The sequence below is a fragment of the Argentina anserina genome, chromosome 3 (genome assembly GCF_933775445.1).
Source record: "Argentina anserina chromosome 3, drPotAnse1.1, whole genome shotgun sequence".
Taxonomy (NCBI): Eukaryota; Viridiplantae; Streptophyta; class Magnoliopsida; order Rosales; family Rosaceae; genus Argentina; species Argentina anserina.
The window spans coordinates 18,844,037-18,870,310 of record NC_065874.1 but is presented as its reverse complement, the minus strand read 5'-3'; the positions used below and the strand labels follow the sequence as shown (position 1 = coordinate 18,870,310).

General features: G+C 35.6%; 2 protein-coding genes and 1 long non-coding RNA gene across 3 annotated transcripts; 2 read left to right on the top strand and 1 right to left on the bottom strand.

Annotated features, from left to right (window-relative positions):
- The first annotated feature begins 4,691 nt into the window (after positions 1-4,691).
- On the top strand, positions 4,692-8,568 carry LOC126787644 (probable receptor-like protein kinase At1g49730). Its single transcript, XM_050513530.1, has 7 exons — positions 4,692-4,848; positions 5,714-5,969; positions 7,087-7,139; positions 7,218-7,285; positions 7,719-7,808; positions 7,926-7,995; positions 8,198-8,568. The coding sequence occupies exons 1-7, from the start codon at positions 4,779-4,781 to the stop codon at positions 8,500-8,502; spliced, it is 912 nt and encodes a 303-aa protein (XP_050369487.1). The 5' UTR covers positions 4,692-4,778; the 3' UTR covers positions 8,503-8,568.
- Positions 8,569-10,235: 1,667 nt separating this feature from the next.
- LOC126786302 (dnaJ protein homolog) lies at positions 10,236-12,497 on the bottom strand. The gene is made up of 6 exons (XM_050512080.1): positions 12,195-12,497; positions 11,787-11,967; positions 11,550-11,688; positions 11,151-11,427; positions 10,840-11,038; positions 10,236-10,727 (listed from the first exon to the last, which is right to left on the bottom strand). Exons 1-6 carry the CDS (start codon positions 12,351-12,353, stop codon positions 10,402-10,404), a joined length of 1,281 nt encoding a protein of 426 aa, XP_050368037.1. The 5' UTR covers positions 12,354-12,497; the 3' UTR covers positions 10,236-10,401.
- An 8,351-nt stretch (positions 12,498-20,848) lies between these two features.
- Positions 20,849-23,284, top strand: LOC126788481 (uncharacterized). The gene is made up of 3 exons (XR_007671375.1): positions 20,849-21,304; positions 21,484-21,607; positions 22,977-23,284. It is a non-coding gene; the product is annotated as an uncharacterized LOC126788481 (long non-coding RNA).
- Positions 23,285-26,274: the final 2,990 nt, after the last annotated feature.

The following is a 26,274-nucleotide window of genomic DNA, read 5'->3' as shown; positions in this document are numbered from 1 at the left end:
GGTAAGAGTTGTTTATGATGTCATGATTTTTTTGTTGGGTGTTGTGAAATTTGTGAAGTTAAGAGTCGACACTTGGCAGCTAGTGGGCCCCATAAATAGTCCCTTGCGACGACTCGTGGTGGCTTGACCAAACTTGTGGGAGCTACTAGCTTGTTAACATGTAATCTTTAGTTCGATTAGTGGTGGAGCATGTTAAGGTGTTGTATTAACTTTTTGGTGGTTGATCCGTATGGATTCAACCTTTGAATTAAGTTGTTGATTATGAAATATCAATATTGTGGATATGTAAGAGACTTTCATCAGTCTCGGTGAAGCTTAGCCTCGAGTGGTAAATTCGAATGAATTTAAGTTGGGGAAGCAGGACTTTAATCACTTACATTGTACTTCTTGTGGTATTGAGTTGTGATATTAATTTAATTAGGTATGTGATGCTTGATGTGGAGTGGTCTGCAGTGACAAGTGACTTTCGTATTGTTTGTAGAAGACGCAGCAGGAGTCAATGTGAGTAAACCTTAAATGATCATTATGATCGAACTAGTGTTAGAATTATTGAATTTAATTTGAGTTGTTAACTTAGTCCTTGCATCACTAGCTTAAAAATTATTCTAAAAATATGTTTTAGTTTAAATTACGTGAAGTTGATTGTGTACGGTTCATGGGTAAGTAAAATGGTATTTTAATAAAATAATTTTAAAAGATTTTGGTGACTATGGACTATGGTGAATGTGAGAATGAAATTGGATTGTGCATGTGGATATTGATATGATAAAGCCAATTTACATATGGATATTAAATGGTAATAATAATAATATACATATATATGTTGTTATATTATATTTTATATCCTTGAATGTGATTATATCTTAATGAGAAGGAAGCGACTGAAAGGAAATGAAATGTACTTTCCGGTAAATTGGTTTATTATGTGACTTGTTCATATTGTGATGTTGTGAGTCGCTTGGTTTTGTACAATATTATATCATGGGCGGATTGATTATATTGTATGTGTTTTAACATTCGAGTCTTGTTAAAACGTTTTCTGATCTTCGGACTTGGTGATGCCAATTAAATCGAGAACCAAGCCTTTGGCCGGGTGATTGGTTATGATCAGTTAGAGCTCTAGTATGTCTGCCCTTACACAATATGAGGGGTAATCTAGTGGGGTTATCTTGATCTCATAAGTGCATGTTTTTAAAATGGGAATTTAAATGGTGTGGTAATTTTGTTGGTGTTGAGTTGTTAAATTCCCATTTTATGTGTCATGCATTTCCCTTTGAGGAATGGATATAGAGTTTTTAATGAAATCTTTGTGTGAGTTGTTTCAGGATTTCATGATTTTGGGTTGCGTTGTTGGTTTTCTCGTCCATTTCATTTTATTGTATATTTAAGTGAGTTCCTGAACTATGCTTTTATGCATGAACCATTAATTTTTATCATGCATTTATGCGTGTGTGATGTGGAATTTAAATGTCGTTGCTTATATATTATAAGCATATTATTTTTGATTCAGATTTACTCATACGAGCTTTATAAGCTTACCGGGTTTGTTTTTTACAACCCGGTGCACCAATCCATGGTGTAGGATTATATGTGCAGGTGGAGGTTTTCAGGTTTGCAATAGAAGATGTTACAGAAGTTGAGTTAGAGGTAGGAGTTTTGTAATTCATTTACAGCTTGTAGTAAGCCTCTTATGAGCGCTCAAATTTATTTGTTGCTTAATTTTATACCACTATGTAAATATATTATTTGATTTTGATTCGAATAGTCATGTTTTCGAATTTGAAATTTTATTTATCCAAAATTCGGGGCGTGACAAAAAATGACTCGAAGGACAAGATGATGAAACCAAGAGACAAACCTTATTCAAGATTCACGAGCTTATGAATCCAAATTCCACAATTCTTGAAGAACCAAACGAGAAGGCTAAAACAATAGGGTGTCCATCTAAGATTGACACTAGTACTTGTTGTCTACTATCTTCTTTTGAGATTGTTGAGGCTCGTCTCAATCAAGGCAATCAGTCATAAGGACCATCAGAAAAAGTTGTTAGTGCTTCTCCTAATACTGTGTTGTCTTCTACGAAATCAAACAAGTACTCGGTGAAAAATTTGGTATGTCTTTCCATTATAATATATAAGGTTAATAAAATTTTCATTTGTGAAAACTTCTGTAGTGATTTTTGTACAACCTGTTTACTTGAGTCAGACATCTGATGTAACACAGAAATATATGTGACAATTCATTTTCAGTATGTGTCCATACATTTTAGGTTCAATTGATGTTAAAGATGATGGTAATTGTGGTTACAGAGTCGTTGCATCAACTATGGGATTTGGTATGCGTTCTTGGCGTAGAGTGTGGCTAGACCTAATGACTAAGCTAATAGTATGCCTCAATTGTACATGAAACTATATGGTTGTATAGAAGATGTGGAGAAAATTAAACAGAGAATTCATCATTCTGGATCTGCTGCACCACGTAAAAAAATGGATGTGTCTGTCCAAGATGGAGCATTTTGATTGCTACCTGTTATGGAGTAGTTGTGATAAATTTTTTTGATGGACAATGTCTTACATTTCTTCCTTTGCTTAGAGCGTGTCACGGGAAGCTTTCGAAAACCAGGTTCTACCTGAAATTGGAATTGGTTTTGTTAACGGAAATCACTTTGTGCATGTAAGTATGTAGTATAATTATATCTTCAGTCATTTGTGTGCTTATTTATAAATTTCAAATTCATTGAAAAATTTCTCGAATAGGTATCGTTGGTAGCGGGATGCCCATTACCACCAATTCCACCAAACTGGTACCTGCATGCTAATGACAGAGCACGATCATTACATAACAGATTTAGCGTTCATTTATATCTCTACACTCAGATACCTCATCCATCCAGAAAGAGTTAATACCATTTTTGAAACTACCACACTCGAGGATGATTATATCTTGTGATGTTGAGAATGATTTTTCATTGTTGCTCATATAATAATAATAATTAACTGGAGTCGATGTATTTTATTGATTACAATTGGTTGTTCGAATGATTACTTATTCAAATAAATTAGCCGAAAACCGATATCTTATAAAACTTATTTATAATTGAGCAAAGAATATAGGTTTAGTAACATTATATGTAAGAAAAAAAACGGAAGGGGAGTTCGGAATAAATGATGAAATTCAAAAATATATATATATATATATGTCTAATGAGTAAATAAAAAGTGTAATGAGTAACTAATTAAAATATTAATAAATAAAATATTCAAGGTTAATTTGGTAAATTAAATAGAAATTTGGTGAATAAGAATTATATTCAAAAATAAATAGAACGGTAGAGAGATGTGGAGGTTTCAGTAGGAAAATCCTACATAATCTAGGAAAAAAGTAACAAGATATTGATTTTTACTATATGCATATCAAATTGTGGATTGAAGTGAAAGAGAATCGTGTGTAATTCTGGGACCTATCATTTAGGTTAAACTACTTTACTCCCCTTATTTTTTGGGTTACATCAACTCTACATATATACACCTTTAAACATTGCAACCTGTGTGAGTGCCCTATGCAATTGCCCTGCTCCCGCTGTGGCAGGGCTGTGCCCAATGGTCTAAATATCGTTTTCGGTATCGTATCGGTCGAGAGGTAAAACGATATATCGGGGAATATATCGGTTTTATCGGATTTGCTTATTTTCAATAAAATTTATAAAATTATACTTCAATATGTACTAAATAAACTAAAAAAACGGTACTAAGTAAACTAAAGAAAATAAATACTTGATTTAATGACAATTAAAGTACACGAACGACATCTAATAATAAAAATAGGTATTTAAGAATAATTATTTAGACTTGAAATTCATCATATATATTTAAAAAATATATAAATTAAAAATATATATGAAAAAATGAAAACAAATATATAAGTTTTGTTTTTAAAAAAGATGAAATAAATATTAAAAAATTAAACAAAAATTGAAAAAATAAAAAAAATCAAAGTCTGACCGATATTTGACCGTTGACCATCATTTTTGCGTTGACTGATATGCTCTTATCGTATCGGATTCGAAATATCAACGATATATCGGTGATATATCGGCGATATCGCTGATATTTCGAACAGAGACTGTGCCTGTTCGTCGCGCTGTAATGAGAGATCGTAGTGTGGTTCTAGTTCTATAACGTACACTACACGCATAAAATACACTAATATTTCTTTAATTACATGCTTCAACTCCAACATTTTTCATATTTTCGAGTTTCTCCAAAATCTCCATATTTATTTTTAAAAATTTAAGAATGCTGTAAATTTAGAGAATTAGGCTTCCTTGACCTTGCATTTTATATCTTTGGAGATAGATTCATAGATATAGAAAATCAGTACGAGTAAAAATAGCCTAATTTTCCCCTAAAATCGAGAAGGATCAGAGTTGCTCTTAGCTATTTGAGCACTTGACCATACTAAAAATTGGTAATGTTTAAGGTCATCTTCAACTGTCAACTTATTATTCAGAACAGCCAGTCTGTGTAAAAGTTGACCATAAACGAAAATGGTAAAAACGGCAGTCAGATCAGTCAGTCTCTGCAGCTACCCAAATTACCCACCAAATCATCCTAATTCTTCACCTCATCTCTAGCAGCAGTACAGTAATTGATCATCACTCCCACCAGAAAAGGTAACCCTTTTCCAATTCGTATATATAAAGCAAAGCGAAGCAAAGCCATGGCTTTTAATTTTTACTGCGTCTCTGTTCTTCAACTCCCACTCTCCATTCTCCCAAAATGGATCTCTCTCTCCCAAACCCAAAATTTCGATCTCGCCTCGTCGGCTGGCTCTGCAGATCTCGACCCGGTTCGTCTCATTTCCTTATTCTCAAACTAACTCATTTACATTTGCGTTTTTTTTTGTTTGCTTCGTTTGGTTCTTAACAATGTGGAGTTTCTGATGCTGTCTTTACTGGAAATTGCGTTAAGTTCGGAGTTGAAATTGTGGAATTGTACATGGGTTTAGTTTGTTTTACAGAGTTCGGTATGGTGGAATTGTGTTGGAGGTGTTTGTTATTGCTCTGTTTTAGTTTAAACCAGTGTTGTGTGGATCAGAAGCATTTTTAGCTCCGAGTTTGCCTGGCTTGATTATGATAGGCATTACTAGGCAAGTAACAATTAATATATGTATATTGAATTTAAATGGTTTCAGAGTCACTTTGGACTTCATCATTTTCAGATTATGTCATTCCTATGTCCAGCTAATAGTATTTAATGAACTGTGTAAACTTATGTACTACTTGTTACCTTCATCAACAAAGAACCTTGCACCGCAGCAGATGCACTAGGGTTATATGAACTTCTTTGTGTAATTGGATGGAGTTTTCGTATATGTTATGGACTGAATGCAATCTTGAGTTATGATGCTGTTATATGGACCAATCATACTTATGCTGTTACACATATTTGTACTGACGTTTTCATATGCACTAAGCAAGTTAAAGCTCTGGTTTGAAGTTTGAATTCATGTACAATTGAAGTTTAGAGGCGTAATTTCCCAGTTGTAGAGATTAGATATTATGACTTCTGAAGTAGATGGCATAGAATTTAGTTCATCAAAACATATCCATGATGTTATAATGTGTTGAAAAAGAAACCTGGCGCAGTTTGTCTTACAGTTACATGGTATTGAGCTTGTGGTATGAAGACATGAAATAATTCTTTGTTTTCAGGCCCAATAATATTTATGAAGCGCTTTCCGTACAAGGATATAAAGAGAGCTACTGATAGTTTTCATAGAATCATGTATACCAACTCTCACATAGCTGTCTACAAGGCCAGGTTTCAAGATGGTGGGGTTGCTTTGATTAGAGAAATTAGAGATTTCAGTCAGGCAGAACATGTCTTCTACCAGGAAATGCAACTATTGGGGCGTTTGCATCACCGGCACCTTCTTGCTCTCAGGGGTTTCTCTATTGGAAATAAACGGTGTAGTGCCTATCCCTTTCTACTTTGTCAGTTTTTTTCCATTTCTACCTGCTTACCATACAAACAGGCGTCTTCTAGGAAGGGTTTTCCTTTATGATGTAGACATATGCTACAGTGAATTTTGAGCTTTGTATAGTTTGCTAATTCATGTTTGGCATATCACTTGTGGTGAAACCCCTACCTTGGGTAACCCAGTCATCAGGTTAATATTATGTAACTCAAGCTGAGATTCATAGGCGATATTGGAATGATCAGGAAGGGATGACCTTGATTTTTAATTTAACGAAATTTAAATGAAACATAACTGAGCCTCAAAGCCCAACCCTTTCCAGCACTAGCATTACAGTTTCCTGCATTTTGCATGTGCTCACGAGTTACATGCTTTCACTGCATTTGTTTTCTACGTCCATGCTGAGAGCCCTTTTCACTTATAAATGTTGATATGACCTCGTAGTATATATAAATGTTATATGTTGTATTATGTGCCCTGCTCTGGGTCATCCATAACTTCACTAATAGTGTTAGCCGCATGCCCTCATTCTAGAAGCGGCGACTGACTTCTAATATAACAATGAAATGGTTTAATATCTCTCTCTCTCTCTCTCTAAAATTTTAATGTCTGGGCACACAATAAAAAAACCTTTCCTCACCTTCCTCATTACCCGTTGCCAATTTGAAAGATCTCATATTACTTTGTTTTAGGTTGGGAGGACAGAGGGAGGGTGTAGTGTATCTATTCATAGATCCACAAAAAAGAAAATGCTTGTTTTATCTGTATTGCAGTATGTTGATTTCTTTGCAACTTTTTGCTGTATAGTGAACGTAATAGTAGGAATTGAAAGAAAAAAAATTGTTTTGGTAACTTATAAACTTCACAGGAGGTGATTATCCCATCTTCCTTGTGATGCCTGTTCTTTTATCATTTTAGATCTTGTCTTGGACTGTCAAAAGTTTGGTGTTCATTTGGTTTTTCAAATCTTTATGTAACAGGGATAGACATATAGGTTAGTCCATGGTGTATGTAATTATTATTTTATATACATTTATGTCGTCCTATTTTTTAAGAAATACAACAGCCAAGTCGACACAATAGATGCTCTTCTCTTTGTTTTTGCAGGTTGTTGGTGTTTGAAAACATAGAAAGAGGGAGCTTGAAGGAACATCTTAATGGTAGAATCTTGACTCTAATAGAACTCATGTATATGTGTACCAGTGTTTGAATTGATTGTCGTCTTTATGTGGTGGCAGATCCCCTTAGGACTCCCTTGAATTGGAGGACAAGACTACAAATAGCCATTGGTGTGGTGGCAGCATTGGTATGTTAGAGAAGTTCATATCAATGTGTGGTCACAAGTACGATATAATTTTATTATACACATCCTATACACCTGCATCATCTCATGTATAACAGTATAAGACGACTTTTTGTACATAGAGATTTATCTGACAGAGAAAAGTTGTCAATTGGAGAATAATTTTATTATACAGATCCTTTGGACGCCCTGAATTTTCTTTGTGCTCTGCATTTGAAATATAAATTAAGCTCTAGTACTTGCTTAGGATCACAATCTTCTTTTGTGCTAAAGAGGCGGATTTGATCTACCCTTTCTTTTTAATACAAGCTTTTGCAAATTTCAAGTTTCTGTTTTTGTGTCTTGATTATGTAAATAAGTCTTTTACATACTGAGAGATTCTTGTGTTCAAAGACTTACCAGCGTTACAGTTCACTGAGTTTCTAGTCTAATGCAGGAATATTTGCTTCTTTTCAATGAGCCCCCAATGTTTCATGTCTCCATTAGCTCAAGCAACATCATGCTAGATGATAACTTCAATGCAAAGGTAAATCCCTTGCGTTCTGCATTAGTGCCTCATATAAATTCCAAATTATAAATATATGGGCCTTCATATTTCAGTGTCCTATTGAGCTAATTGCAAAAACAATCATCATGATCACAGCTTTCAGACATTGGCCTTCAAAGTTCTGGAGAAACCTTTGTTACGGTGCCACATAACTCATGTCCAAAAGGTTGATTTTCTTTACTGTCACCCTTCTAAACGTACTCTAACAGAATACAATTAGTTAGTCACCTTGTGTATATGCAGAAATATCTGTCATTGTTAGAATAAGCCCTCATAAGAATGATATAATAATAAAAATGTAGTTGGAATTAACTGAAATTCGTACTTGGACTTTCTTGTGTTGAAATTGATCTTTTACGCCTCTGCAGATTGCATGGGTAAGGAATGTGGTAACATTATGTTCCAGCTTGGGGTCCTGATCTTGGAGCTCATCACTGGTCAAGCATCTGAAAATGGAGGTGCTGATTTAGTTCAGTGGATCCGAGAGTCTCGCTTCTGCAGTTCAATTGACAATATGATTGATCCTGATCTAGGTAATAGTTATGATTCTAAGGAGCTTAAAAGTCTTCTAGCTGTGGCAAAGTTGTGTGTTAAATCTGGGGATAAGCCAACCACTTCTATTCTGCACATACTCCGCTATCTCCAGAAAAAACTAGACATTTCTCGTGACTAGTACAAAACATGTCACTTCATATGTATTATTTTGCTGAGCTCAATAATTCATTGATTGTTCATGGGAGATTTTGCCCCACAATATAGGTGATTACTGTTGGTCTAAAGATGAAAACTAATGGTCTAATGATTATTCTATACCTAATTGACTCTAACATCTCTATAGTGCATATTTAGCTCATGAACAAAAAACTACTGCATTAAATTCAGAGAGGAACAAAAATGTTCGCACTCCCTGTGAGTTTAGGTAATTGAACCTCGCTAAGTCTGTCATGTAGGTTACCTGGTTTGTCCAACCCTTCTTTCACGTCTCACGTGAGCCGTTATTGATACTTATTTGCTGAGGATATGAAACATTAATATAATCATTGATCAGAGAATTCAATTTTTAGAGTCACGGTACAAAAAGAAGCGACGAGAAATAGAGATCGAAGGAGGAGGGAGGAGTTTTATGGACTGCTTTTGAGGAATGAAGTAAACTTTTACAGTAGCGTTAAACTAGAGGATTTAGAAAGAAAGAGGATCATAAGTTTTTTTTTGTCTAAGAGATGAGAAAGACCGCAAGATTGATTAGATCAATTAGGTTTATGTTGACTTTAGTTTTACTTTTTTTTTTAAATAATAAAAGTACAAATATACCAAAATGATGACGTTGACCGTTGACTTCAGCTTATTTGGATGGGTTCGGTTTCGTTCAGTTTATGAGGTACTAAATCTAAAACCCAATCCAAACATAATCGGTTCGGTTCAGTTTTTTTCGGTTTTTGTTTTTTTCAAATTCAGTTTGGGTTCGAATATGTTTTTTTTTTTTCGGTTTTCGGGTCTCCGTGTCCGCCCTTAGCTCATAGTTTACCGAAAATAGCTATTCTGGGTAGAATGTCATTTGATATTACTACTGTAATTCCTCATGTGGAGGCTATCATAGCTTCAGACTGTAATGATACTTAACCTCAAAAAGAAAAAGAAAAATTACAACGAAAAATCATGAACACAACCACTACAATGTTGTTGCAGATGGAACGTTGGAACACAGACTGGAGACAAGAAAAGTATAAAACCATATGGCAGGGTGAGCAAGAGACAAGAGACAAGAGACAAATATCTTCAACAAGAGCATTCTCTAAGGAGTTGAGATCTTGTTGAGCACGCAATTGAGAACTTCTAAAGTCTTCCTTCACCCAAATCTGAGATTCTGAGTATTTGAGCAGATCTTAAACCAGCAAAACCATTCGTTCATAGTCACGAAGCCAGCAGACCATACCATTTCTCACATAACAATGGAAATTCAGTTTCACGTATCAAAGTTGATGCAAACAAAGCGCATGAAATGGACATCTGTTGAGCTTAATGTGGTTGAAGTTTGAAACTTCCACTGGTTGTCGAATAGACCTGGATTTGATTGTTTGGTAATTCTTTGCAAAATGACTATTAACACTTCTTTGAAGTACCCACATAATCAGGTTCTGCCTGTAAATAAAATCCGGAAGGTTGTGACACTTGGACCGGGATCTTGTAACTAAAATGGACATCTGTAGTTGAACGTGTTCTTATGACGGTAATCAGTTTTATTGGTTTTATATGCATATTTCAGTGCAAGTGAGGCAGAAGCGTTTACCACATAATAGCATGTCATGTTAATACGACTACAAAATTATATGATCTACCTCATGCCAGCATTCAGGCATTCAGAATGCTGAGTCCCTGCTTGGATAGAATCAGTCTATAAGAAAGCACTAAAACAGTAAATGACGGTCATTTATAAATAGTTCGAGAATAGAAAAGAACAGAAGGTTTCAAAATAATCATTTAACACCCCAAGTAGTCTTCGCCAAAATCCTAGTCTCCCTGCTAGATGGCCACTCATCAGAGTCAACACGCCCTTTAGACTGTTAACATACAATCACTGCTGTGCGCATTGCACCCTCTGTGCACCACCAGGCATGTCATCATCCTCGTCATAGGCCTCAGAATGAGCCTGGTGCTGTTTCCTCCTCATCTCCTCCTCCATGTTCACGTCATGCAGAGTCGTCTCCTCACACTCATCCAGCTCCATATCCGTCAACTGCTGAGATGATGCCCTTGATGGAAGGGCAGCTTCTAAAGCCTTGACTTGCTCAAGGCTCAAAGTTTCAGGGAAGTCCACTGAGAAATGGATGTATAGCTTGCCCTTCATGAATGGCCTCTGGTACATAGGCATACCCTCATCATTGATAGCCTTGAACGAATCTGCAATTACATCAGAAATATTTTTTACAATATTAATAACCTGAGGAAATAACAACTGCCATGACCAGATAAAAAAAGCAGCCCAACGAGAGAGTTCACGAAATCTACTAACCAGGTTTCACAACTTCACCAGGGTTTGATTTGATGAGCAGCTGCCTGCCATCCAAATGGTTGAGCACAAACTGGAAACCACATAGTGCATCTGTGAGCGACAAGGAGTGCTCCACAAAAAGATCATCCCCCTTTCTCTTGAATTTGGGATGCTCCTTTTGCTGAATGATGAATACTATATCACCAGTGATTGTGTCAGGCTGCAAGGATGAAAACAATGGAAGCAGGCAAACCAAATCAATCCCACATATTACCAATAAGCATGAAAGGAAAAAAGATGTGTAGATGATAATCAGGGTGGTAGAAACATACAGCTTCATCAGCTTCACCAGGAAATGTAATCTTCTGTCCATTCTGCATACCCTTCTCCACATGGACTTCTAATACTTTCTTTTCCTGGGCGACCTTCTCACCCTTGCACTGTCCACAGCGGTCCTTGTCACTTATGGTCTCTCCAGTACCCTTGCATTCATTGCACGCATGCTGCATCTGTTGAATCATAGAGGGTCCAAGATGCCTAATAGTGACCTTCATACCAGTTCCCTGGCAACCACCACACTTGGTCGAAGCTCCAGATTTTGACCCCTTGCTGCAAATTACAACAGGTGCCCACATAAGTGCCATGTGCATATCACAAGTCAATCAAAGCTAAAACCACTAGCCAGTGTATTAACAACAAAGTATTGGACCGCAAAGCAATTCATTACTCACCCTTTGCACTTGGAGCATAACACATTGCGCGATAGGGAAAGCTTCTTTGAGGTTCCAAGATATAGGTCTTCCAAAGAGACCTTCAATGAGTGAACAACATCTTCTCCACGCCTCTGTCTCCTTCCTCTGCTACTACCACCTGCTCAAAAACAAAACAAGGGAAATTCAGGAACTTCCTAATCTCATCAAAACATACGCATCAGTACTACACTCTAATTATATCCACAGGACCCTGACCTGGCATGCCTCCTCCACCAAATGGGCTGCCGCCACCACCAAAGAAAGACGAGAAGATATCAAAAGGGTCATGACCACCCGACTGCATTCCTTCCTTAAGTCCATCCTCGCCATACTGATCATAAATCTCACGCTTGTCTGGGTCACTCAAAACCTCATAAGCCTGAGCCAACTCTTTAAACTGCAAATAATATCCAAATCTAATTAGACCCCAAACAGCATAAAGTTCTCAATCAATCCAAACACCGCAACCGAAACCAGCTAAAAGACCCCAACCCATCAGCCACAAACACCCAAAGACTAAAAATTTCCAGGTCAATACGCAATTACATCAATAAACAAACAGATCAAATCAAAATTCACACAAAGAATGAAAACCCAGATGGGGAAATCGAGAAAGGTTCGTACTTTTTCAGGATCTCCGCCCTTATCAGGATGGTTTTTGATGGCGGCTTTCTTGTAAGCCTTCTTCAAATCTTCAGGGGCAGCAGTCTTGGAGACTCCCAGAATCTCATAGTACTTTGTGTTGTCGCTCTTCTTCGGCGCCCTACCTCCTCCTCCAAACATGTTCGATTTTCAGATTCAACTCGAACCCTGAATCGAAAATCGACAGACTCTTCTCTCCTCAACTTGGTATCAGATCAGAAAATCTGCTGAGCTGAAAAAGATGATGAGAGAGGCAAAACACGACCTAAAACACAAGGAGAGGAGTGTTCCTGTGAGAGAGGGTTTTATAGAAGGAAGGACACCAGGTGATTATTCGAGAGAGGAGACGGTTAGAAGGATCTAGAATGCTTTTGTGTGTTTAGGTTTTCCATTTGGGGTTCATTCTGGACCGTCGGATGCTTGTTTTATTGGGGAGGAAAAAGGAAAATATAAAAGAGGAAAGGATAGTTTGGTTCTAGATGCTTCCCTTGAAACCTCCTCTTTCGCTTTCCCCCACCTCTCACCTCGAAGGCTCGAAGACTTCCCTACCTCGTCGACTTGCTTACAGTAACCACTTATTTGGAACTTATTCAAACATGACGAGCTAGCAACAATGCTTCTATCATTTGAGGTCGTCTTCCTCCTTGACCCTGCAAAAAAGAGAGCTTCAAAGAATCAAAGGTTATGGATGTATGGAACATAAATGTTGGTCTTTGCTAAAAGGACTCGCATTTTGAGCCTAGTATATATTTGTTTGTAACTTTGTATCACTATTGTGTATCATTCTGAATTTCTGATTCAGGAAGGTTGTTCAAGCTCTTATTCGATCCATCCCTGTTTGAATTGAGATTTGTGGCCTTCCTCCCAAGCTGTTTATGAAGGGAGTGATGGCTATGATGAGTGCGACATAATTGGATAGACCAACTTGTTAGAACTGATATGGACATCAACAAAGTCTATTACATAATGTAATGCTTGTTCAACAAGTAAACGAATTAACAAGAAGTATTTGTAAACAATTATGTTTCAGATGAGTAATTACAAGTAGTATATCACTTGGATTACATAGAGGCTCATTAACTATAAAGCCTGATTAAATGTAAATAAGTATTGTGATAGAACTAAGCCTTTACAACTAAGAATAAGAGTTTGATCAGGATACACATATGCGATTGTATCTGGATTAATTCATATTGGCCAGTATATATAGAAGGCTTGAGTCCTTGTGTTTAATATCGTTTTAGCATCATACGGGAATTTTGTGCTAGTATTGAAATGCAGAAGATCTCTTGCTTGTACTGTTGACTTGTTTAGTGTTTGTGCAGAAGCTAAGAATATGTATGGAACAAGGTGCTCGATGAACATGATGGATATGGCTAGCAAAGAAGGTATATCACAGGGCTAATGGTTTATGTTCTTGATGTTTATGCGGTTGTGATTGCATGATTAATGATAGGAGCACAAAGTATGACGTTCTTAATATGATTATGCCATATTCTTGTTCTTTGTTATCTTTTATTTAGTTGTTTTAGGTTCATATTTGTCATTTGTATGTTTAGGTAGAGCTAATGTCGAATATGAGAGTTTTGATGATGAAATTGTGCTGAGTATTAGAAATTCTTATTGAGCTATGATTCCTTACTCGATTAGGATTCTACTTTCCTATTTTCATTTTTTTTCTATTTCTTATTTGTCGACTTCTTTTCAGGAAAAACAAAATCATATATGGACAAGGAGTAGTACAGTGGAGCCGTGATGCATTCCTAGTTGGACAAGTAGATCATGTTCGAGTTGGATAAGGAGAGAAGAGAGGCCGACCTAGCATTTCCTAGCTCAAGATGGAGAGTTGTCGTGCAGCCCTTGGTTGTTTCCAAGTTGGATTTGATTTCCTACATCAAGTTGGATTTGGAGTTCAATAATCAAAGTCCATATCAAAGAAGATATCAACATCCTAGTCTGATTCTACTACTTGGAAGGGACGACAAGGCTATGTTTTGTACTCCTATATATAAGTGTTATGTATGAGAATAGTAGCATGATATTTAGGTTGTTGGATTAAGACTTGTGCTATGAACATGTTTATTTCTTCTATGTAGTTTCCAAATTGCATGATTGTTGGTTAAGTATGTGATATGCTTAATCAATTCAATATGTGTGTCTTTTGAGTTGCATGGTAGGATAAATATGTTAGATTTCAATGAATGGCAAGTAGCAATACTGGAATGTGCTAAGTGTCTATGCATATAGGATGCCGAGTATGGGCCTAGATTGCATGATCCAACTTTAGTTGTTCTTGACTTGTTTCGGCATGAACCTTAAGGAGAATGAACTCTGATTTTCGTTGGTTTTATGTAACTTATTTTGGTGATTGCTTATGTGTTGGTTAATTGATCACATGTATATATTAGTTTAGGTTTTATTTCTATTTAGTATCTGATCCGAACCTATCTCAAATCTTTTATATTCTTGTGAATTCATGTTAATTGTTTGTGATTCTTGCCCTGGCTGGATCCCCGGTTTTGTGAACGATACCCTCTTACTTTATACTACTTACGATGCTTACAGGGTTAATATTGATGTCGATGAATCGAACCGATCAATTAAAGATCCTTAAGTATTAATGAATTGATTGTTGTTTGCATACTATTGTACTTTAGATTTAGAACCAATTCATCATTGATATCATGAGCTTAGGTTTTCATAAAGTAGCAGACCTCATGTTTTAGATTTTTTTTCAAGAACATCAAATAAAACTTTTCGATTAAATTCATGAAAAGTAATATTGAGATATGCATGTGTGAAATCAAAGGCCTAGATTGTTTTAAACTACAGAGCTAGGCCAAAAGGCAAAATCGATAAAAATATAAATCTTTCCGTTGAGCCATAACGACTAATTTTTGATAATTGCATCAGTTGTACCTAAAGAACCAAAACTGAGTTTTATTCTCGATTTCAAGGGATTCCAGATCCCTGCTTGAGAAATCGATTTTGTTAAAAAATTTTTCATATACATTTGCATATTGCTTTTATTTTGGTGTTGTGTTGTAGCAGAGGCTATGGTATGGTTCTATAATCTTCAAACTCGCAATTTATCGAATTTTGCATATGTGAGATTGTCATATTAAGAAGTGTTGCCATTAATTTGTTGTGGTATGGGTGTAAATGAGCCGAGCTTAACCGAGTAATAGGTAGTTAATGTTTGGCTCGTTTTTCATTTGATCGAGCTCGAGCCGGGCCAAAGCTTGGCTCGGCTTGAAAAAGCTCAAGCTGGGCTCGAGCCGGCTCATTTTATTAAATGAGATCGAACTCGAATTGAGCCGGCTTGAATCATATGAAATTAAAATTAAAAATTAAAAAGAAAATTGTAAATCTAATGTCATTGCATCATACAAAATCTATTTTATTTGTAATAAACTAAAAATAACAAATCAAACTCGTTATAAAACTTAAAGTCTTTAACTAATTATTTTAGAAAGAAACATTTCAGCTCTTTCGAACTAATATTATATTTTTAATATTATTTCTCATATAAAAATTATATTTTATATATACTATAAAAGCTAATAAATCAATCTAAATTAATAAAGGAGCTATGTATGGTAATGTTTCGGAGTAATGGTTTACTTTATTGTGATGTGCTTGTCGATATGAGCGTTTACATATGTCATTTGCATGTGTTAGGTTAATTCTTGAGTAAGTTATTTGTTGTTAAAGATTTGGTGATTCTAGGTTGAAATTGATGTTGGTTGTTGTCGGGAGTTTGACTATTCTCAGTTTGTTGTAGTTTTAGGGTTAAACTCGTGAGTTTTGAAGGGAGAGGAATGTATGGGTTAGTGGTTAGTATCTAGAAGTTGTGGAGAAGCGAGTGTGATTTTCTTAGTTAGTTGTTTGTGTTGTGAAGATTAGTTTTTTGTTGAGTTGTTGCTTTTTGGTTATTCTTAGTTAAATTGGATGGTGTTTGTTGTGAGTGAGAAAGTTCAAGATCAAGTTCTCTTGATTAGTTGTTGTGGTTAAGGAGTGTTGGTAATGGTTTAGAGTGAGAAAGAGAGAGTGTGAGAGCATCAAACTCATGGTGGGTGTCCTTAGTATTTTGTTTTTTGGATTTCTTGCTATAGATTAAGTGCTCGTTTTTGTGTTGTCGTGGCCTTGTTTACTAAGTGATACTTTCTTGTCACTTAGGTGCTTATTGTTGTGGAACCAAGTGAGTGAATCTCACTTGAGGTGTCAAGTTATTAGCGGGAGCGAAAAGTGTGAGTAAGCCTCACGTGTAATCTAGTTACCCTTGACGGTAACTAGATTTATTTACTTATGTTTGTTTATGGTTAATGTTATGTGATTGGTATATAAATGTATGTATATTTGGTGATTTATACATATATATATAAATGGTAATAGGATATGCATATATTTATCACTAAGTGTATAATGTTATTATGATTGTGGAAAGTATTGTATGCATTTAGTTGGTTTATATTGTGTACATTTTTTTGGTTTATAAACTATGGAGGATGAGACCGAGAGAGAATAAAATGTATTTCTCGGTAAAATAGAGGTTTGTAGATGGATTAACTGCATTGTTGAAGTGTATACATGTTGTGTGGCCTGAGGGGAAGAAAATGTACATTTCGGTATTATTGTGATTATTGATTATTGTGTTGTATCCGGAAGGGAGGAAAATGTACATTCCGGTAGGATTGTTGTGTTTGATTTGGTGTGGTGTTGTTTTATCTCCGTTGCAGCCCTTTTGAGGCAAAAAAACATTGTGCGCGTTGTTCTGCCTTTATGGCAGCCAAATTGGCGAAAGAAAAGTAATATATGTTGTTTTGCCTTAGTGGCGACCCAAGTGGCAAAATTGATTTAAATGTTCAGCCTTTGTGGCGTAGCCAGTGTCGGATCCACACTTGGCCGGGTGTGGGGATGATTAGCTAGAGCTCTAGTCTTTATTGCCAGTTTTCTTATGGCCGAGAGTTGCTTTATCCCAAAACTGTCATGCATGTGTTGTGTTGTTGTTGTGAGTTGTGTTGTGTTGTTCTGCAAGTGTTGTGTGGTTATGGTGGTTTAATGCATGCGTTGCTAGTTGAGGCATTCGTTGCGTTGATGTTGTTAGGTAGAGGATTTATATTAAGTTTACTCATACCAGCTGTGAAGCTGACCAGATTTGTGTTTACAACCTTGGTGTACCATTATTGGTGTAAGAGGTAGTACAACAGGTACTACGCAGTAGTTGAGACGGAGGGATTGAGCAGCGTGACAACAGAGTGTTGTTTTTGCTTTATGTTGATTTTTGTATTTTTTTTTTGTGAGGCTTGTGAGAGATGAAAACATTACATCTTTATATTCATGTAATTTTGTTTATGTTTACAATTTGTAATTCAAGTGGTTTGATAAATCTGGTAAAGATATTCAGGTGCTCTAACATAATTTCAATTATTGAAGTTATATCAGAGTGTTAGCATCCTTAAATTTGAAATTTTACTATTTAGAGTTTAGGGATATTACAACTGCAGCTTTACTGATTTTTTATGGGGTGAGGCTCTTAAGACTGCAAACTATGTTTGCAATAGATCACCATCTAAAGCTATAGAAAAGACACCTTTTGAGTAATACTATGGTAGGCAGCCTAGCTTGCATCACTGCCATGTGTGGCGATGCAAGGTAGAGGCAAGAATTCCAAACATGCTATAGGAAAAATTAGGTCTTAAAATAGTGAGTTGTAATTTCATTGGCTATTATGAAAGATCAAAGGGATTCAAATGTTATACACCTTACAGAACCACACGACTATAGAAACTAATCAAGCAAAATTCTTGGATGAAGTTGTTCTCATTAGTAATTTTGAAGATTTATCTTTAGAATTTAATGAGATTTCATAAAAATGCATATTTAGATGAAGAAGTACCTTTTGTTTCAGATCAAGATGTTAGTGTATCAAATTTTGGTTTAAATCAATAAAATTAGTTAAATATGCAAAATCCAGTTCATGAATCACGTGTTCATGCAGCAAAGTAAAACCTATAAAATTTTCAGCATCAGGATATGAATTTAGATAACAACTTCAAAATATGGATGTAAAGCCTCAAGATATAGTAAACCCTCCACTCAGACGTTCTCAGAGAGCTAGAAAGCTTAAATATGGTGCAAATGGTCTATTTACAGGAACAACACGTTTTAGCAGAAGATGATGATCCCTTGAGCTACAAGAAAGCTTGAGATAACAATGATTTTAGTAAATGGGAACAAGCTATGCAAGAAGAGATAGTTTTTATGTCTAAGAACAAAGTGTGGGATTTAGTTGAACTTAATCCTAACCATAAAGCTTTAGGCTGTAAGTGGGTGTTTAAGACTAAAAGGGATTCTAATGGTAATATAGAAAGACACAAATCTGGACTTGTAGCCAAAGGTTTTACATAGCAAGAAGTCATAGAATACAATGAAACCTTTTCTCTGGTTTCAACTAAAGACTCTTTTAGAATCATAATGGCTCTTATAGATCATTATAACATGGAATTGCATCAAATGGATGTAAAAACTGCACTTTTGAATGAAAAATTGGATGAGACTATCTATATGAAGCAGCCTGAAGGTTTTGTAGAACCACGAAAAGAAAATCTTGTTTGCATACTTAAGAAATCAATCTATGTACTTAAGCAAGCCTCTAGACAATGGTATATAAAATTTGATTCATTTATATCATCTTTCAGCTTTATAGAAAACATAGTTGATGAGTGTGTTTATATAAAGATTGTAAAGAATGATTTTATTTTTCTGAATTTATATGTGATGACATTCTTTTAACTAGCAGCAATGTCAAATTGTTGAAAGCGACCAAGTGTTTTCTGTCAAGTAATTTTGACATGAAAGATTTAGATGAAACTTCCTACGTTTTAGGAATTAAAATTTAGAGAGACAAAACATTAGGACTTTTAGGTCTTTCTCAACACAATTACATTAAAAAAGTGTTGAAAATATTTAATATAGAGACATGTGCTCCAGGTGATGCTCCTATGAGCAATGGAGACAAATTGTCCAAAATTTCTAAAAATGGAGGGAAGATGACACCAATGGATAGCAAACCTTATGCCAAGCTTATGGGTAGCCTTATGTATGCACATGTTGGTACCAGACTTGATCTTGCATTTTCAGTTCGAATTTTGTCCAGGTTTCAGTCTAAGTCTACACAAGAACATTGAGTTGCAGGGAAAAATGTTCTTAGATATTTACAGAAAACTAAGTCTTACATGTTAGTTTATAGACAAGCTAAAAGTTTAGAGTTAGAAGGTTACACTGATTTAGACTTTGCACGGAATTTTCCAAATTCTAAGAAATCCACTTCAAGTTATGTTTTTATGCTTGCTAATAGAGCTATAGCATGGAAAACATGAAATAAAGCTAAATTACTACTTCTACTATGCAAGCAGAAACCATATCATTATATGAGGGTATTTGTGAGGGGATTTGGATTACACCGACATGTCAAGATCCAAATTCGAATTGGTTCCTGGTCTTGGTCAGAGACCACTGTGTTCGCGCCAGCGGTCCAACAAAGAGGTGAAGCGATGGTATCTTTTTGTTCATTACGAACGACACGCCTCGCCTGCTCCCTCGCCGTCTCCACTAGCGCTCCTGCCAAGAGCGAAGAGAAAGCGAAAAAGCGCCGCCGAAGCAGCATGAGCAGGTTTCTATTGCTATGCAACAATAGAGCAGAATAGCCTTTTCGCCCACATGTTTGAATTTGAGGGTTAAAACCTCTCTTGTTGTACGAGATCCGACGCATCCAGCAGAGCGAAGCAGCGTTCCATTCTTTTCGGCGAGATGCTTTTGCATTGGTGGAGAGTGGAGTGCCACAATTCCATTAATCATTTTTGATCTACATAAGCCAAATCCTATAGCACTAGCGACGTCTCTGGCAAATTTCTTGACTGATACTAAAGTGTTGAGTCATATAGTGCAGAATGTACTTAATGTTTATTGTGACAATGAAACTGTAGTATTTTTCAGTAAAAACAGTAAGAGATTTAATAATTCTAAACTATAGCTTTGAAAATTTTGCAATGTGAGACAATTAGTTAAGAAGAAGCAAGTTCAAGTAAATAGTTGCAATATTGGTGTCATCTTGAGTTCTTGACCTTGACAATACATATAACTATTTGTGCTGATTGATGACAAACTCTGGCAGCTACCTAGATAAGAATTATCTGCCGTGACCAACATGAAACTAAATATTTATCTTATAGTTCATAGTTCTTTATAGTATCAACATTAGAAAATATAAAAAGAAGTTCAGTATTGTAAACTCTTGGAAATTTTTGTTCAGTTTCTGGCAAATAGGACTAACTTTTCCGATATTTTCTCTAAAATGTCGAACAAATTGTTAATTAAAATGTCGCCATGAGTACGAAATAGTGTAGAGTCAAAACTATCTTACGAATAACTAACATTTTCACTTTTTAAGTTTTGGTCTTCTTAACAAATTTTATTTTCTATTTGATTTTCTTAAATTATTGTTCTCTTAGTCATATCTTCTTCTTTTGTGCACGTGTGAGAGCCACAACTTTCTATCAATTCCAACTACCGATCCACCTCTTGACCTGACCACGTTTTCTTTATCTTTCTCCTTTAGTGCTACACAACAACACATAGAGACAGAGCTCATGACTCTTCTCTTTCTTCTTTCTCTTCTGCCTACACCTATACCACCACCACCGATTCCACCGATCGGCAGACCATGGCGCATCATCCACTTCATCACCATTCTCTTTGTCTTTTTGTTATCCACTCTTATAAAGAGACTACATGCAAAGCTCAATTCTTTGCCTATTTAGATGACACTACAATCCAGATTTTCAAAGGCTACTGAGTTGGAAATCAAAGCTTCAACTCTTGATTACAGTCCTTGCTACTCGAATCCCCTCCAAAATTGGTAAAGCCCAGACCTTCATTATTTCCTTCTTGATTCGAATTATTCTTCTCTTCCTCAAAATCAGAAGTTAATCCATGTTCTTTATTTCTGGGCAACACCGTCGTCCTCCGCCATTGACCCCTTTGATTTCCAGCAAGGATTTGAGACTTCGATCAATTTGAATTCTCTTTTGGTAAGTGCAGTTCCATTTCCTTGCTTAACCCAATTGAATTCATCTTACAATTTCTTTTCAATTTGTCAAGAACCCAAATCAATTCCTTTTTCCAATCGAAAGACCGAACCTAATTCTTTCTTTTTCTTTATCTCTGTAATTGGAACTCCATCCTTGTCGACCACCTATTTTACTTACAGACTTTGTGTGAATCTTGGGAGTTGCTAGACGACTTTGGAGGAGGAGTAACGCTGAGTTTTGAAGGAAGGGAACGATGCCGCAAAGCTCGAGAGTTACCATTCCTTTTTCTGGAAATTAATAGAGGTAGCAGAACTCTCTCTTTTTGGTTCCTAAATTTCATTTTGATGCTTGTTGCTGTGTTGGAGAACCTACTTCGATATTGCATGTTAGAATCAGGTGTTGTTTTGCCGGATTTGGACAGATTGTGATCGGAGAAGTGAAGGGTAAAAACTCTGGATTCTTACTGGAACCAAGTTACCTTGTCACTGTTTTACTACCCATGTGAAAAGACCTTTTACCAAAACAGTTTTTACTAAATATTTCTTTTTACCGTTTTACTTTATTTTGAGTTAGGTAAAACTTGAATATACAAATTGGCGACATAATTTATAACTCTTAACTTTGGTTAAAGAGTTTGATTTCTATTGTGAGGTTCTTTAACTTTAGAACAATGTCGGAAAGTAATATAGTTAAATATCCGTTACAAGTATCAAATGTCTTTGACCAATTGTCGAAGGTTATTTGAAATAGTATGGAGTTTAATATTGATGATTAATGAGTTATCCAAACGTATTAACCTTACGTCTAAATCAGATTACTTACTTGATATCTTGGTCAAATTTGGGAAACCATAGCCTGACCAAAGTCGATAATCGGCAAGCCCTCATTTCATTAAATACTCAAATTTTTAATAACTCCGTAAACCAATTCAGGACAAGCATAATCACTTGGAACAGAGCAATAGGACTTGCAACTTGGACTTCTACTATATTATCAAGTAGGGAGGAGCTGCCCGTTAGGGTGAGGGTGTTCTTTGTGTAGTACTCATTCCTTTATTTCATTATGAAATTATTACTTTATCCACATTTTAGTCTATGTCTTAAGATTTACAGTATCCTCAAATATTTACTATTTTGCCAAGGCTAGACTTCATTCATTTATTATATTTCCTGAGTAGATCTCAGAGTGAATGAGAACCTAGAAATAGGGACACCCTCGGTGTCGATAACTGTAAATCTCCGGAGGGGCAATGTCCTGTTATCATTATGACCTTGCACACTATATTTTACTTTAGGGTGATGTCTTAAATTAACACTCTCACTCACTTATTGTTATTATTAGCAATAAGTGTAGTTGGCCTCGACTTAAGGGTGGCTAAATTCCCTCCTAGTCGCTAGGTTCGGTCACCAGATTATAAAAATTCCGCGGATCATAAACTCATTGATTTTTATACTTATATTATTGTTAGCATTTGCATATGGATTTCTCTGCCAACTATCAAATCAATTCATATTTTGGTTTTATTCTCTAAATCATTTTTTTCGAATTGAGGCCTCATTTATATGTTATGCATATATGAGTACTACCTCTTTTCATGTTTTCAAACCCTGCCTTGGTTGGGTTCGGCCCTTATCGGGTTAGCGAGGACGAGTGCTCACCCTCTACATTTCAGGTAATAGTGACATAGCTTAGAGAAATTTGGCTGAGAGCTGGAGACGTGGTTGTACTTGACATTTCCCGCCCAATTCCATTTTTTGAGGATACGCTTCGATCATTTTGTGGTAAATCAATCTTGTTTGATCTCCGAGTCACTTCCAAGAACTTATTGTTTGCGTACTCTTTCCTTGATCATATTAGGAGTTAATTGTATTATTAGTTGGGCCAAGTTGTTCAAATTATAGAGACTTAGAGTTTGTTAAATTCTTCGTAAGTCATATTCATTACGTTCCACAATTGTATAAATGGGTTGTTATTTATGTTGGTCGCTCCTCTTCATTTCCTAAAATTTTCATTAAAATCATATCTTGTGTTTTCAAGCTGATGGATGATCAATAATATGTCACAACGACGTATTGTTTGTTCATTAACTCGGAATCACGGCGATTACTGCATGTTTCGGGTCCTGTTTTGGTTATGGAATGTGACAAGTATGGCTTGGCCAATCTTTGTTTGACAAATATCCAATGGTAATTATTAAGGTACTCATAACTGGAGTTTTCTACGCTAATTATGAACGGTTTAGGTTCGCCGGTTTTGGCTATGGGATGACAAGTATGGCTTGACCAATCTTTGTTTGACAAATATCCAATGGTAATTATTAAGGTACTCATAATTGTAGTTTTCTACGCTAATTATGAACCTTTTAGGTTCGCCATAATTCAATTTGCCAATTGGTTATGATTTTGTTAGGTTATCTAGATGGTAGAGATGTGAAATTTCGGTCAAAAAAGTTAGTCTAAAATTGAGCTATGTACCGAAAGAATAAATAAGGACCTCCAAAGTCAAGAAAGCCTGCATAATCCTTCTTTGCTAAGGAGTTTCTTAGTCATTCTTACATTACGGATTTCCTTATGTGTACGCCAATATTGTCAATGTACGACACATATTAGGCGACATATGTCGGGTTAAGTGTTATTCGGAGGTTTGGAGTGACATATATATATGTATATGTAATCTGAATAGAGTCATAAATTCAAAAGTTCTTTAAGAGAAAACGAGGGTAATATTAAGGTGATTTATATATGTCGTGTGAGTTTTACTCTTAATTCTAGAGGGACTCTAAAGTTGACCAAAATATTAAGTAACAATTAGACGATAGATTTATATTGTCTTAGTTTGAAGCTTAATTTGGAAGGATATCTCATTTTGATTTCTTTAACTTCCTCTTAAAGACCAATAGTTGACTAAATTAATGATGTTAATCAAACGACATATAAATGTCGTGTGAAACATCCCGTAGTTGACTTAAATAGTTGTGACAAACGATAGATTTATATCGTCTTAGTTTGGAGCTTAATTTGGAAGGATATCTCATTTGACTTCTTCAACTTCCTCTTAAAGACCAATAGTTGACTAAATCAATGATGTTAATCAAACGACATATAAATATCGTGTGAAACATCCCGTAGTTGACTTAAATAGTTGTGACGATTAGACTACATATATATGTCGTTTGATATTTGAGCTTCAGTGCTTAAGTTTCATGGATACATGCAATGTTGAAATTAGAATACTACTTGATATCTCTCCTAAATGTTTTTGCCTTAGTTACCTATGTATTTAATTAGATAAGACGAAATTTACATGTCGTCTGATCTTGGACCTCATTGTTTTAAATCAAACAACATTTATATGTCATATGATCAGTGTTCTAAAAAGCGGTCTAGGCGCTAGGAGGTCACCCACCGTCACGCTTTTTTGTCTCGGCGGCCATATGTGGCGTTTTGGGAATTAGGCAGCTGCCTAGGCAGTTCTAGGTCGTCCTATGCGGCTGCCTATGCGGTCCTAGGCGGTTATAGGCGGTTCTAGACATCCTTATTCAGTCTTATCAGTCTTAGGTGATCCTAGGCGGTCCTAAGCGGCCCTATTCAGTCCTAGGCGGTCTAGGCGGCCCTATTCAGTCCTAAGCGGTCTAATCAGCCCTATTTAGTCCTAGGAGGTCAACCATCATTTGACATTGGCCGCAGCTCTCACTCTTTGTCTATTTTCTGAAAACTGAATCTCATCAATATTATGTTTGAGTGATACTGAATGAGTTAGGAAATAATTTGGAGAGAAAGAAATTGAGATTTAGTATTATTACATTTGTTTCATTATTTATCTTTTCTTCTAATATTTTTGTATGGACTTTCTACTTAAGTTATGTGAATTTAGACTATTTTAAGTATTTTTAAAAGTAATATTAAACATCATTATATATTTTTAATCATTAAAATAGTTTAAATATATGTATAAAAATAAATAAATATTTAATAATTTGAAACCACCTAGGCGCCGGCCTAGGAGGCCGCCTAACCGTCTAGATGCTAGGAGGTGGCTGTCCGCCTGCATACCGCCTAGCGCTTTTTAGAACATTGCATATGATATATAAGCATCATTGCCTAAGTTTCAGCCTTTCACGGATACAATGTTGAAATTTGAATACTCGATTTCCCTCCCAATTATTTTTGCATTAGTTACATGTGTACTTAACTAAATAAGATGACTTTTATATGTCGTCTGATATTTGACCTTATTGTTTTAATCAGACGACTTTTATATGTCGTTTGACATATAAGCTTCATTGCCTAAGTTTCAGGGATACTATGTTGAAATTTGAGTACTTGATTTCCCTCCCAAATATTTTTCCCTTAGTTATCTATGTGCTCAACTAGATAAGACAACATATAAATGTTGTCTGATGTTGTATGATGTTGTGAGCCCCTATATTTCTAAGTACCTAGTTAACGATGGTTAGATAGAATTGACGCCGAAGACGAGCTGGGAATTATAAAGTTCATTTATGAACATTAAGCAGAGTCCAAGAATCGATTTTAAAAATTATCAATGAGAAAGTTTAGTTGTAACAGCAAAATAGAATTTATACTATTAAAAATTCTTAATATCATAAATATGAAATGGACTTGTACTAACATCATAAATATGAAAGATTGTTTCTCATCAATGAATTCGTCGAAATAAATTAAGGTGAGTTTGTTGGCTTAGTGACCTAATAAATATGAAAGATTGTTTCTCATCAATGAATTCGTCGAAATAAATTAAGGTGAGTTTGTTGGCTTAGTGACCTAGTGAAATTGAAGAGTTATAAAGTGAAGTTATCGTCGTAAATGTGCGTGCTTAAGAGTCAACTAAAATTATAAGGTTATTCCGAAATTTAGTCGCAATGACAAAATCGTATTTTATATTATTTACTTAAAAGGGCAGAGAGAAAAGCCTAGTCTTCATTTTCTTCTCCGTCTTTCTCTCGGCCG

Excerpts from the sequence above, each read along its gene's own strand:
- LOC126786302 (XM_050512080.1), bottom strand. The coding sequence starts at position 12,353 with ATGTTTGGAGGAGGAGGTAGGGCGCCGAAGAAGAGCGACAACACAAAG. Across the intron at positions 11,039-11,150 it reads CTGGTGAAGCTGATGAAGCT|CCTGACACAATCACTGGTGA; the intron begins GTATGTTTCTAC and ends TCATCCTTGCAG. Across the intron at positions 10,728-10,839 it reads TGGTGAAGTTGTGAAACCTG|ATTCGTTCAAGGCTATCAAT; the intron begins GTTAGTAGATTT and ends ATGTAATTGCAG.
- LOC126787644 (XM_050513530.1), top strand. The coding sequence starts at position 4,779 with ATGGATCTCTCTCTCCCAAACCCAAAATTTCGATCTCGCCTCGTCGGC. Across the intron at positions 4,849-5,713 it reads GCTCTGCAGATCTCGACCCG|GCCCAATAATATTTATGAAG; the intron begins GTTCGTCTCATT and ends CTTTGTTTTCAG. Across the intron at positions 7,809-7,925 it reads ATGATAACTTCAATGCAAAG|CTTTCAGACATTGGCCTTCA; the intron begins GTAAATCCCTTG and ends TCATGATCACAG.